The sequence below is a fragment of the Ambystoma mexicanum genome, chromosome 3q, assembly GCF_040938575.1.
Source record: "Ambystoma mexicanum isolate Mex_15411 chromosome 3q, UKY_AmexF1_1, whole genome shotgun sequence".
In the NCBI taxonomy this organism is placed as follows: Eukaryota; Metazoa; Chordata; class Amphibia; order Caudata; family Ambystomatidae; genus Ambystoma; species Ambystoma mexicanum.
The window spans coordinates 1,208,393,563-1,208,406,985 of NC_090926.1; the positions used below are offsets into that span (position 1 = coordinate 1,208,393,563).

Consider the following 13,423-nt stretch of genomic DNA (forward strand, 5'->3'; position numbering starts at 1 on the left):
TCTGACTTGTCCAAGTGTTTCATCATGTACAGTGGGGACATCCAACTGGAGAACATTATCATTTGCTGGAGAGATATCCTTATTCTTAGAAATTAGGACCACCTGAGGTGTTTCAGATTCTGTTAGAAGAGGAGGCGGCTGCAATATTCCGGGTTTTGAGGCACTTGGATGAGGAGCAGTGCGGTTTGAGGAAACAACTTCGTTCTGTGTGTTAAGTTTCGATGTTTGTATCATTTGATCATGACTAGCGTTTTTTCTCATCCATTTGACTGCTTCTAACAATCATTTTGGCAGTGATGCCGAGCGGCCAAGTCACTCAGGCATTCTTGCCACCTGATCGAAAGATCTGCGTCCTTTGCCATCTGTGCTTGCAGAAATCCTGTGAAGAGGTCTATTTTTTCTATTTCTTGTACCAGGTTTGGCAGCACGGCCCCTTGGTCATTTATTATTCCATTTAATGATTCATATAATTTAGTGAAAGGAGCGAGTGCAACAGCAGAGGCAGCTAGTACGTTGTTGTGTATCTGAGTTAAGACTTCAACAGAAACGCTCAGATGTGGAGCAAAGGCTGCTGTGGGCTCGTGAGCAATTGAGGAGGTATGTGAGCAATCCAGATTGAAACGTGAATCGGGTGGAGAGTAGTTTCTTGTTAGATTGAGCGCTTGGGTTTGTTCGTGAGAGCGCTTGGTTTGTGCATGAGGAGTGCTTGAATTCGCTACAAGATGGTCCGGCTCTTTTGTCATGAGCTGTGATTTAGACTTGAGCACATCTATACGTTGTAATCGTCGCGCTCTTGCGATGGAACTCGTGTCCATGTTGGTTGGCCTTAGAATTGAGCTGATTGGAGAGTCTTGTGCAGACGATGGCTTTAGCTATTCAGATAGGCATCCTGGCGTTACTGTAGTTAGCCCGCCTGTTTGCTCAGGAGCTTGGCATGCATAGACGGTGAGGTTTCCTAGATCCATGACATCAGAACTTTGTCTCGGCATACATCTGTCCCCCTTGTTCTTTAATGCCACTTGAATTGATGTCTTTGCCAAGTGGTTTAGATGATGTAGAGAGGAGGGGCTTACATAGGGCTTGTCTTTGCCTGTTTGTGACACAATGGTTTGCTGTGGTATCTCGTGACAGATAGCTGTTTTATAGCCTTTATGTGGCAAAGGTTGGACATGGCATGATTTGGGCTCTGCCGGCGTCAGGCGAGAAGGCGGCATTGGAGTACAAGTTGGAAGGTTTGTCGTTGATGACATACCATTATTCAAGAATGTGCATATTTTAGCTTTGTTTTGGTTCGGAAGCAAATTCAGCAGCAATACGTCACCTGAGCCTGTAGAGTTAGAGGTAAGATGTTTCCCCTCGACGTTTGGAATGCTCATTAACTCGTCGTCACTAACCATGAATGAGAGAATTCTTTTATCGTTGGTATATACAGGTTTTTTAGATCCTGTTTCCATCGCATCTGTTTGAGAAACACAGGGGATTCAGTATTCACGTCCCAGATGGATTGATAGTCTGGATTGGCCGGGGAGAGTGGTACATCCGCTATGCAAGGTGGGCTTGCAGTCCGATCATTTATCTCATTGCTTGTGTTGCCATTTGGCTGTTGAAGAATTGAGGTCACAGGAGAAACAGGAGAAGGGGGAGCAACCAAAGCTGCACCTGCTGCGGCAGCCCCTTCCTTAGCAACTGAATCAGCTTGCACGAATGCATGTTTTCCGTGCTGACCTTGATGTATTTGTTTAACTAATTGATTTACAGCAGAATCAATGTTTGAGTTGAGGGGTGGCGACTCGCAGACACGGCTCGACACGGCTCGGCTCAAAGACATTATTTGAAGGTCTAACAGTGGAGCTAGCGCTGAAGGTAGAGTATAAGGTGCAAGCAAAGTTCGACTTGCTGATTTGCTTACCTTTGCTCCCGCTGGGGCTTTCATCGCCGTCCACGGGTTAAACATGTGCCGGTGTTGAAGGGTTTTCTGACAAGTCTGAGGGCCCTCGGCCGAAGCGTCATTTACCCAGGTCAGGTCGAGCCAGGGGGGCGGACTGGGGGCAGACTGGGACTCTGCACCAGACTCCGCGCTGTGCTCCGCGCATTGGAAAGGTTTATGAAGCAAAAGTTAATGGTAATGAAAACAGGACTGCCATGTCGTGCAGCTCCTTTCTCACCGAGTAACTCACAGAGACTGGGGGCAGACTAGGACTCTGCACCAGTCTCTATTCATAGAGATGCCCTATGTCCCGCTACGGATATAAAAATTAAGCTATTCAGCTGGGAATCTGTTTTAAGAAATGTGTCCCAGAAACACTAGCAAGCTGTGACATAGCAAGCACGCTGACCTTCTAAATTAAACTATTAATGTCAAATAAATAAGTGATATGATGCTAATCCAGTGGCCACTCACAACAATATGAGCACTTAGCTTGCTTTGTTTCAGCTTGATTGGCAATCTGGGAAAGTAGAAAGAAAATGGGACTGAATAAGCAATTCATGTTGGGGCGATGGACAAATAAAGTTCAAATCTGCTCATGGGTGGGATTCCCCTTTTCTTGAAATGTGTGTGTGACATGTAGCCTGCATATGTCATGAGAGATGGAGAAGCCAATCAGCGCCCACCTGTATCCTGTCGGTGTAGTTATCCAGCAGTAACACACCAGAGCTGGTCACCTTCTTGGTCTCCACCATGGTCTTGAGGTCTGCTAACAAGCTCATGTGTTTGGACATGTCTGTAGCAAGCACCTAAGAAAGACAAAGAGAGAATAGAGTGTTAGCAGATTGTACGTTGTTGATAAGAAACCCATATGGGCTATAGGGGCAGATCAGAGACACATAATGCTGAGGCAGGCATGACAGGTGTTTGTTATGCCAGTAATAATATCCCATCATGTAGCTGTGCTAGCAATCATATCCGACTAGGCTGTTGGTGTGCCATGTATCATGCCCGATCAGACAGTTGTTGTGCCTGTAACTATGGTCGATCTGGCACGTAACATGCTCATATACTGGCTATGCCTGTAAACACGCTGAGACATTTTCTGTGCCTGTAGTCATGCTCAATCAGACGCTTGCTGTGCCTGTAATCATGATTGATCGAAATAATTGCTGTGCCTGTGCCTGTAATCAGGCTGAATCAGACACTTGCGTTACCTCTAACCATGGTCGATTGGACACTTGCTGTGTCTGTAATCATGCTCAATCAGACACTTGCTATGCCTGTAACAATGATCGATCGGACACTTGCAGTGCCTGTAATCATGCTCAATCAGACACTTGCTATGCCTGTAACCATGATCGATCAGACGCTTGCTGTACCTGTAATCATGCACTATCAGACACTTGCTATGTTGTAACCATGATCGATCAGAAAATTGCTGTGCCTGTAATCATGCTCAAACAGGCACTTGCTGTGCCCTTAAGGATGCACAGACACTTGCTATGCCTGTAACCATGGTCGATCGGACACTTGCTTTGCCTGTAATCATGCTTTATCGGACACTTGCTGTGCCCGTAAGCATGCGTAGACACTTGCTATGCCTGTAACCATGATAGATCGGACACTTGCAGTGCCTGTAATCATGCACTATCAGACACTTGCTATGCCTGTAACCATGACAGATCGGACACTTGCAGTACCTATAATCATGCTCAATCAGACAGTTGCTGTGCCTCGAATCATGGATTTACCAGTTATTTGTGTATGTTATTCAGACAAATTAGTTATTTTCCATTGATCAGGTCCCTATCAAAAATGTGGCCAGTGATGAAACACACATTAGTTATTTTCCCACAATCATGCCACAGTCATGTAATTTAGCCGGAAAGCATGCTTCCATCTGCTAGTGTTCTAATCCCGCAATTAATGTGCAAATGATTGCACTTCAAAATGTATTTGTCTAAAGAAACAGAGTGCCAATGATTACCATATCGATGACCATTTTCCTCATGGTTTGCCGCTGGCGTTTGGTGAGGTTGACGAAGATATCACAGTTCTCCTCCTGGAGAAGCTTGAATCCTACGGCCAAGTGGTGATTCTCCAGCACAGACTCATCATTGTACATCAACGCCAGCTCCGAATCTAAGAGACGCAAGAGAGAGAGTCAGGTGGCCCGGCAGGGGGGTGGGGCTTTCGGAACACAGGACACATTGCCAATATCCAGGGAGAAATGGAGAGGTGCGGCATTGCCCAAGGAGGAGCGAGATGACCGGCAAGAGCGGAGCCCAAAAACGTGACTACGATCCACTCAAGTACCTTGCGGAGGTGAGGTATAGCTCTTGGATTGGATACTCAAGGAGCCTGTGGGTGCTCAGTCCTCGCACTCTATTTTACTCTTAAAGGTTATAATTTGTCTGGGGTGGGATGGGCAAAATGATGCCAGTCTACACACTGCCTCATTAGTCATGTCCCATGTGGTGGGCAAGAGATCAAAAGCTTGAATAATAACTCATCAGGATGGCCCACTGATGCTGGGGAAAATAAAATAGCATTATGTTTCTAAAGAGCACTTCATTCCGGAGATGACAGGCTGCCAAAAATCAAATTTGTTACTGCATGCTGTACGCAAGCGCTAACGCGCTCAGCTACCTTATTGACTTTAAAAAAGGGGCCGATCCATCATGGATGCATCGCCTTCTGACAGAAAGGCACCCTCTCAATAGTGAAACGTGTCCATAAGACAGGAACTCATAGAGAGAAGTGGTGCCACCCGGACCCTATGAGACAGAAAGTACCTGCTTATCCTATCCCTTTTTCTGGGCCTTCTGCCCCTTTTTCTAAGTTAGGGGGTTATTGGAGGAGCGTTGGAGGAATTTTGTCTAACATGTTGTCCCAAGACACATCAGTTAAAAATGCCAGCTTCCCCACTTTGCCAAATGGTGTTCTCCTGCTCAAATCCCTTTATCATATGCCCCGATTCCTGTACATGTCAAACAAGAGACATCACCTAACCTAGGAAAGATCTGATAGAGCTGCAGGTCTTTGAGGCAATAAGACTGCGACACAGACTGGTCGACACCATAAATTCAGCCACCACCCTATTCCACCGGGGATGCTACGGCACTGTGGACTGAAAAAGTACACCTTAGGAGGTCTCTGTACCGATGCTTGCGTAGACTCTGACAAATGATATGATAGGTTATTTATAACGCGCTTAATACCCAGAGGTTACTAAGTGTGCACCCAGGGATCAGACCTGTGGTGCTCTGTGTTGTCTTGCTTCCAAGGCGAGCACATTGCTCCTGAGCTATCCTCCCGAGACCTGGACTCTAAACTTTGGGATGCCCCGGATGTGTGCCACCATTACAATGAGTCCCGGGACTGCAGCTGTGCTATATCGACAATGGCACTGCAGGTGCTGCATACCCAGCTGGGTGCTATATCCCCAGAAGCCAAGTTGAGCAGCGATCTGCACAATATATCCTTGATGGCTCGGTGCAATATTGGTGCAGACAGTGAGCAGGGCAGCGTAATTGGAGTGCCACATTCTTATACACACGGTGTGAAATCTGGCCTAGCAAAGTGGGTGTTCTTATCGACAGCCTTCTGCAAACTGCCCCCTTTTGTTTCATTTTTTGAAAGCTTCGAGTAATATGACTGCTTGAAAATGAGGATACTTTCCCAGATGACATTCATTTTTCTAAAGAAGGAACAAAATACACCAATGAATAGGTTCAAGGGTACTCATACACGTAGGGCTCCCACAATTGGTTTGAAAAAATGACTCTTCGAAATTGTTATCATAGAGAAAGATCTCTAGAGGACTTTTTATGTTGTAATTGCATGAGTCAAAAACACACAACACAATTTACAGAGAGAGAATAGACATCATCAATGGTTTGTTGGACCATAACAGAACATAAACGTAAATGCTTTAAAACACCATTTACCACCAATGCTCGGGACAGAGTTGAAAATGGTGTGTATGCAACAAACCCAACCTCTGTGGAGGTTTGTCAAAACAGACACAGTTCAATTGTCAAACAATTCAAAGCGGAATTCTAAAGACAACATAAAACAACTAAGAGGCAACAGATAAGATTTTTCATGTGTGAACAGCAATCAATGTACTGTGAATTCGGGGTACTCTGTTGCCTTTGAAGAAAATCCAAGGAAATCTGTGGAAACGTACGTTAGGTTTGTCTGCCTCTACACCTAATTCTATTGTACGTCACAAGATAGGATTATCTTCATTAGCAGCAAGATGGAAATGGCGACAACTTTCTAGATATACTAAAATATTATCCCCTCCCAGAGATTCACTCTTCCAGGACTTAAACGTATTACTAGGTGAAGGGTCAGTAACTTAATTGACTCAGTTTAAAGAGAACATGGACAAAATCCTAGAATCAATTGATGTTCCAATGGAGGACTTTCTAATTGGACTCTCTAAAAATAAAAGTAAATTCTATGACAGGGACTGGATTGAGACCATAGATTCTATGAAAAAATATTCACTTTATGTTGAATACGCTTCTAGACCTAGGAAGAGGGGATCTCGTCCTGCTTATATCATCCAATGTCCATGTAGTAAAGTCAGAAATATATACCTGAGATTTAAACTGAACTAGTTTTTCACCCTGGAACGAATGCAAAGGTGGGATATGGTGAAACTCCGGGAAGTAGATTTAAGTTGTTGCTTTTGTTTATGTAAAACGCAGATTGAAAAAACTAAGCATTTATTGCAATACTGCCCGTTCTTTGAAGAAGTGAGGCAGACAACCTTGGGTGAATTTTGTCCTGATGAAACTGAAATTGCACACATTTTCTTTTGGGAACGATGCATGTCAGGGATCAGCATGCGGTTCATTTTAGCACTGTCTAGGTCACTATACAACGTTGAGGATGCCTCGCTAAAATATAATACGAGCCTTAATCAAAACATTGAAATTGACTGAGTATAATTGTCCTCATGGTGTGCTGATTTTGTTGCATTTTGGTTGACTATCGGTGTGAATACTATCCCTTCAGGATAATATTTATATTGGGGTGCTATATGCAAAGTAAAATGGATTTTAACCAATGATTGTTGAAGTACAAATATAAACTCAAGGAAAAATGTGTTTTATGTATCTAATGTTTGATATGTTGTAAAAGTTTAAATTATTTTTGTAAACTATAAACAACTTTTCATCAAATTTTTTAAAAAAATTAGGATACTGATTTACCTGCCTTTGTACCAAGCCCATCCAGTTTTTATTTGTTTATAAAAAATATCCTCCTTATAGCTTCCTAATGAGAACCTTTATGTTTATAGGCATTTTATCTTATTTGAGTGTTTGCTTATATTTATATTGGAGTTAATTACAGCAATGTGGCAATTCTCATGCCTCCGGGAGAATTACATTGCGGCAAATGTCTATTTTTTCTGTCCATGATGAGTATGTTTATAAACACGAGTCATATGGCCGCGTGCAGACTCCCGGGAGCAGTGACTTCTGGCAGCAGTGACATCCGGCACGCCGAATTGTTGTGCGGTTGAAAAACCCAACACTTGTTCCTATGAGGTAATAACTTTTTTGAATGACAGATGTGGTTTCTGTCTAAAAAGAAAATGACGAAATGAAAATAGTCATGTCTTTGAAAAATGTTTTCACTTAATGACTGAAATGTACTGTTATCCTGGTGATTGGTTTTTAAGGTTATAGGGCATCGATTCAGAACAACGTTTTTGACAATATTAAAACACTGCATTTGGAGAAAACCACTTGACTACACTATTCATAATTAGAGTAATTACTATGGCAGTAGTTGGATTATATTAAAGTAGTTACAAATTGGGATGACACTACTTTCATGATACATGCAAAAGGTCTGGGAGCTCCCTACCGAGAACGAAAACAACCAAATAACCTGTTCTCTGGGAAGGTGCCCACTCAGGAGGGTCTTCAACCACGTTTTAGGCTCACTGTACCTTTCACAGAGGAGGAATACCCATTTGCATATCAGTCTTTGTCCTGTCCAGGGGCAGTCCAGTACCAAAATGCTATGGCAATTCTCCTCTGAACAAAAGTACCATCAGCTACCCCAGGCACGTGTTGTGGCCTGGCTGGGCAGCATCAGTGAGGTGAAGCTGTGCCTCTCTAAACACAGTGAGCAAGGGGTACACATCTGGATTATCCTCGGCAACATAGGGTGAAACCCCAAGTTCCTAAACATGTATGCCCCAAAGGTCTGGGAGCCCCTCTACTGAGAACGAACATGGCCAAATAACCTGTTCTCTGGGTAGTTTCCTGCTCGGGAGAGTCTACAACCACGTGTTGGCTCACTGTACCCTTCTCAGAGGAGAAATATCCATTTGCATATTAGTCTTGTCCAATTGTCATAATATAACTTGAATCACTATATATAAATATGAATTTAGACTTAAACCTATGGTCAGAATGAGGTGCTAGTATTAACCCAAGTCTGCACTTTACCTCCAAAGATTTAAAGCCAGGGCATTATGAGAGGGATGGCTTAGAAGCAAAAAAAACAAATACAATTTAAAAGAAAATTCTTTAAATTTTTTGTGGGCCCTTACCTTTCCCCGCTGCTCTGTGGTGCAGCCATTATCCCATTAAATATATTGCAGCACTACTGAGAAATACCAGCACCTCCCTAATAAAGGCATGGGAGTCCCGCTGAGAGGTGCTCACACTGTCAGATAAAATGTGGAGCAGACAACGGACAGTACCATCATTACAGCGACAGAATTTCTTCTCTGTGAGTTTATCAAAGCAAAACAAATCGCACCCTCTGAAACAGTGTATAAAGATCGAGAGATGGAAGGATGGTGCTTTCTCTGCGGCCTCTGGGAGAGTGGCGGCGCCCACTTACTTGTGTTGATGAGAAACTGGTTTGATACTCCGGGGTGATCCACGTCATGGATGGCGGCTGCAAATATTGCAGCCAGAATCTCCAAATCCGTAAACACCGCCTGAAAAAGAGACCAAAACTGGGAGCTGGCATTGAACATCGATCTTCTCGCATCAGTTCACCTGACAGGAAGAGCAACCAAATTACCATTTTTTGGAAATAAAATCCACTGGACACACAACCAAATCTCAGCCAGGCAGTGCAGAGTTGTGTGCCACTGAGAGGGCCCCTGTGCCATGTGTCTGCTCTCTCAGCAGTCCCCCATGCCCTACAGAGTTCCATTTCTATAATTATGGGTATCACTTGATGCTTAAGTGTGGATATTGTGGTGTTTTGCTGTGAAATTGTTATACGATGTTTGCTATTTCAACACACAGGCTCATGCTCATTAAAATCCTAATTTGATGGGCAGGGAGCCGTTATGTTTACACTGCAACGTAAATGGCTCCCCACCATCAATTTGTGTCCATTGGCACTGCAGGGTACACCCCCTTTTGCCCTTCACATTTGTACTCCGCAGTGCAAAGTGAGTAAACGCTGTCTGGCAGTGTTCACTTTTGATTGTGAGCACCGCTTGCCATGGCAAGCAGCGTTCTCAATTACAAATAAGCGCTCTCCGACATGCTTGCATGTTGGTGAGCGTTTCATTTTCATTTGTGAACACTGCTTACCATGTGTTCAGGGTAAGCAGTGTTTACACTGAAAAATAAACACTCTCTGACATGCAAGCATGTCGGACAGCACGTATTTGTAATTGTAACGTCGCCTACCATGCTAGATGTCCACCTGCTTTATGCTTGGGCCATAAGGCTGGCGAATCCCATCGGAATCTCCAGCATTTACTCCAGCATGAAAATCCATGGCGCTGCAAATGCAGGACCAGAGAGGAAGGAGGTGGCAGAAACACAAGTTGCCTTCCGTCTTTCCTCTCTGCCATATAAATGATTGAAAATGGTGGGTAACGTTAATGGAATGAGTAAAAGCCTCACGCAAGGAGTTTACGTTTTCCATTTCTGTTACGCCCCCATTGAACGTGAGCCTGACTCTGTTTTAGAGATGCATTTAGTCTTTAAAACATCTATTGTCATCTTTGAAATTTATCCCTTAATAAACAATAAATTACACACAAAAACCCTCAAAGTTGTCCCTATATGATCTTACCAAATCATTAGGAACTCTTTAGGCTCTCGATGGGCGCTTACCATTCAGGAAGAGTTCTATGGTGTTTCTTATAGCCACCACAAATTGAAAGAGAGTCCTATGACCGCTGCCCTCTTACCAAAACTACAATGAATTCCCATGGGTTCCACCAAACCAACCAAATGTTTTTATATCCGCACGGGCTCATCATTGTCAATATGATGACAATGACCCAATTGTTCAAGCCAGCTATCCACACTTGGCAACATAAACATCCAATTCAGTGATATTATGTTTGCTGTATGTTTTCCGTATGACTAATACCTGGTGTGAGGCATGTATATGTATGGTTCGTACAGCGCTCAATTCTGATATTTGCACATGATGGGCATACACACAAATAGTGTATATACGACTAAAGACAAATAGAGTTTAGTTCTTTACATTGGTTTATTTTTATACAATTAAGATAAAAATGTAAAAAAAACAGATGCCATTTTTTGTAAATGGAATCAGAATGGACTGTTTTCGTTAACAAAGGTGGTTTGCTGGAGCGGAACACTTGACCATTATTATTATAAGCCCGATTAACCATTCATGTCATCTATCGTCCTCGTGGTCCGGCCATATCCTTTGAGGACGAGCCCTCCTCACTTCTCAGCATCAGTGTTAGACCCACATTCAAGTCCTACTCCTCTGTGACCTAAACCTGGGACTGATGGACCTGGCAGAGAAGGTCGCCCTCTCGCTGGCAAACCCCCTAACCTCTCTTGGGTTTATACCGTGCGTCTCGAGCCCAACCCACCAACTTGGAAGATCCCTAGATTGGATCGCTGACTTGAATTGCGATGCGGATAGCATAGTAATCTCCCCTAATCTCTGCTCAGATCCCTATACCATCGCCTTCAGAGTGCCCACTACCCCTGTCCACAACACCACCCCTTACCACCCGCACTCACTAGATGATCCCACAACCTTAGCAAAGAATGCCTTGTCCCCAACCTCACTGCTGACCATACCCTCGTATGAGCCTCCCGACCCACCTAACTTCCTTAACATTTACAACACATTCATCCTATCAGCTATTGATGACCTTGCCCCACCTAAAGCTTGTAAAGCTAAACCCACCAGGCACATACAATCTTGGTTTACTCTGTATCTGCAGGACAGCAGAGCCCAAAAACGTGCCCTCGAAAATAGTTGCCGCAAATCCCCATCTGTAAGCAACTTCCTAAACCTCTCTAGGGAATATAAAAAAAGCCATCCTCACTGCTAAAGCATCTACACTCTCAAACAGACTCCTCAAAGCTCAGTCCCATTCTCGTAAACTATTTTCCATTTTACGGGAGCTCGAAACCTGATTGTCCCAACTTCCAATTGCACCAAAGACGACACCTGGTGCCAAAACTTCCAGGAAGGCCCATACAAAATAAATTGTCTCCCTTCAGGAAAAAATCAACCATCCTAACTAAGACCAACAAGATATACCCCCCGCCCCCATTCCCTTGGCCCTACCCCCTCCTCATTCACTAACCCTCCCTTCAATTTCCGCCCTGTCACAGAATTGGAAACTTCAAACCTTATTACTGGCCTGAATCCTTCACGCTGCCAAGTGGATACTTGCCCTGCCCCTCTCATCGAGACCTGTGCTATCATTACTACTTTCATCAATTCTTCCTTCACCAACAGCTTTCCAGCCCTCAAGGAAGCTTGTATCTCCCCTCTTCTCTAGACCCCCACTTCTCCTACTAATTACTGACCTATCAATACTGTACCTTTCCTATTAGAAATTCTCGACCGTCCTGCCTATTTGCAAATACACTCTTAACTTGAACTCTACAAAATCCTCAGCTCAAAACAATCCAGCTTTCGCCTTGGTCATGGCACTGAGTCAGTTCTACTAGACCTTAAAAACCAACCAGCCTATATCCGTGATGCAGGTGACCTAGCCCTCCTTTTCCTGTTGGGCCTCTCAACCGCCTTCTACTTGGTCAACGGCCGGACTCTCTGCCACCACCTCCCTGCAGCTCCTTACTTCACCCTGCCGGCTGTCAAGTTAGTCTCCTCCTTCCTTACAGACAGAACTATCCCTGTCTACGCATGAAGCTCAGCGGCCCACCCAACTCCCGTCCCCTGCGGTGTCCCACAAAGATCATGTGTCTACCCAACATTATACAACATCTACACAAAACCTCTTTTCGACCACCTCGACTCCCTGGGTGTCTCATTCACGAACTACGCAGATGATACCCAAATCCTCACCCCCCTTTCAGGCAACCACGAACAAGATTCCAGCAACATTAACATAATCTAGGACATCATCCAAAGCTGGATTGCTTCTTACCAACTCTGTCTGAAGGACAAGACTAAAATCCTAACTGTCAGCCCCCCCCGTCCAGTCTGGCCAAACTGGACTCAGCCTACCAGTCCTTTACCATTGATGCCTGTATTATCCCTGTCTCCTCTAGTGTCATAACGCTTGGCGTCTATCTGGACTCATCAGTATGACCCAGCACGTCAATGCCATTGCAACATCAGCAGCCCATACCACCAAACTCTTGAATGCTACCAAAATCCTCCTCCCTTCACATGACCGCATGACCATACCAAGAGCTGCAATTGGCTCCCGGCTCGACTATTGCAACTCCCTCCTAGCCGGCACCACGGAACGGAACCTTTGCAAGCTCCAGACTATCCAGAACAATGCCATCTGGGGCGCTATGGACCTCTCCAAACGTCATCACGTATCAGCACTCAGAAGAGCTGCCCACTGGCTTCCAGTTATAGACCGCACATCCGTTAGATCACTCATTGCTGTCTCTGAGACACTGCGCCTCACCCTAACTTTTGCAAAGACTCAACAAGAACACTTCCTCCAGAGCTACAAGATCTATACACAGCCACAAACTATCTAAACCGCACTTGAAATGCACAAGAGCAGGGGGTTCCGGTTTCCTAGTCATTGCATCCCGTCTCTGGAACAACCTCCCTCCCCAAAGACGATCTGAATCCTTTTATTGGCCTTTCAGGAAGCAATTAAAAACCAGCCTTTTTCAATGACTATGAAGCTATGAAACCCTCTGTTCCTTTCCCTTGCACTCCCCTTCACTCCCCCTTAACTCCTCCTGCAAGCAGTGCATCGATGCCTGTGGGTTTTTGCCCACTTTACAAATGTAAAAATAAATAAATAGCCTTAAGCGAGATGAGAGTATTGCGTACTATTGAGTAATGTTAAGTAGCGTTGTAAAGTCGGGTTTAACTCTCACTCCTGGAATAATGGCAACCCTGAGTGGTGAAATGGCAGCCCTGTAGTGGGTAACGGCAACCCTGGGTAGCATAATGGCAACTGTGCATATTCTCGAACATCATTACATTAAAGCGCATATGAATCGCAACACTCATCTCATCCGTCAATGAAACAGCAGATCTGCAGAG

At 44.4% G+C, this 13,423-nt stretch overlaps 1 protein-coding gene across 6 annotated transcripts in view; it reads right to left on the reverse strand.

Moving 5' to 3' along the window:
* The window catches only part of PDE4A (phosphodiesterase 4A), a 1,505,614-nt gene that overhangs the window by 25,288 nt on the left and 1,466,903 nt on the right, over nt 1–13,423 (reverse strand). For all 6 annotated transcript variants that reach the window (XM_069604083.1, XM_069604081.1, XM_069604086.1 and 3 more), the window contains 3 exons: nt 8,810–8,909; nt 3,918–4,072; nt 2,614–2,736 (listed from right to left, as the gene is read on the reverse strand). In XM_069604083.1, coding sequence (XP_069460184.1) covers nt 2,614–2,736; nt 3,918–4,072; nt 8,810–8,909 — 378 coding nt within the window. The remainder of the gene's footprint in view (nt 1–2,613; nt 2,737–3,917; nt 4,073–8,809; nt 8,910–13,423) is intronic.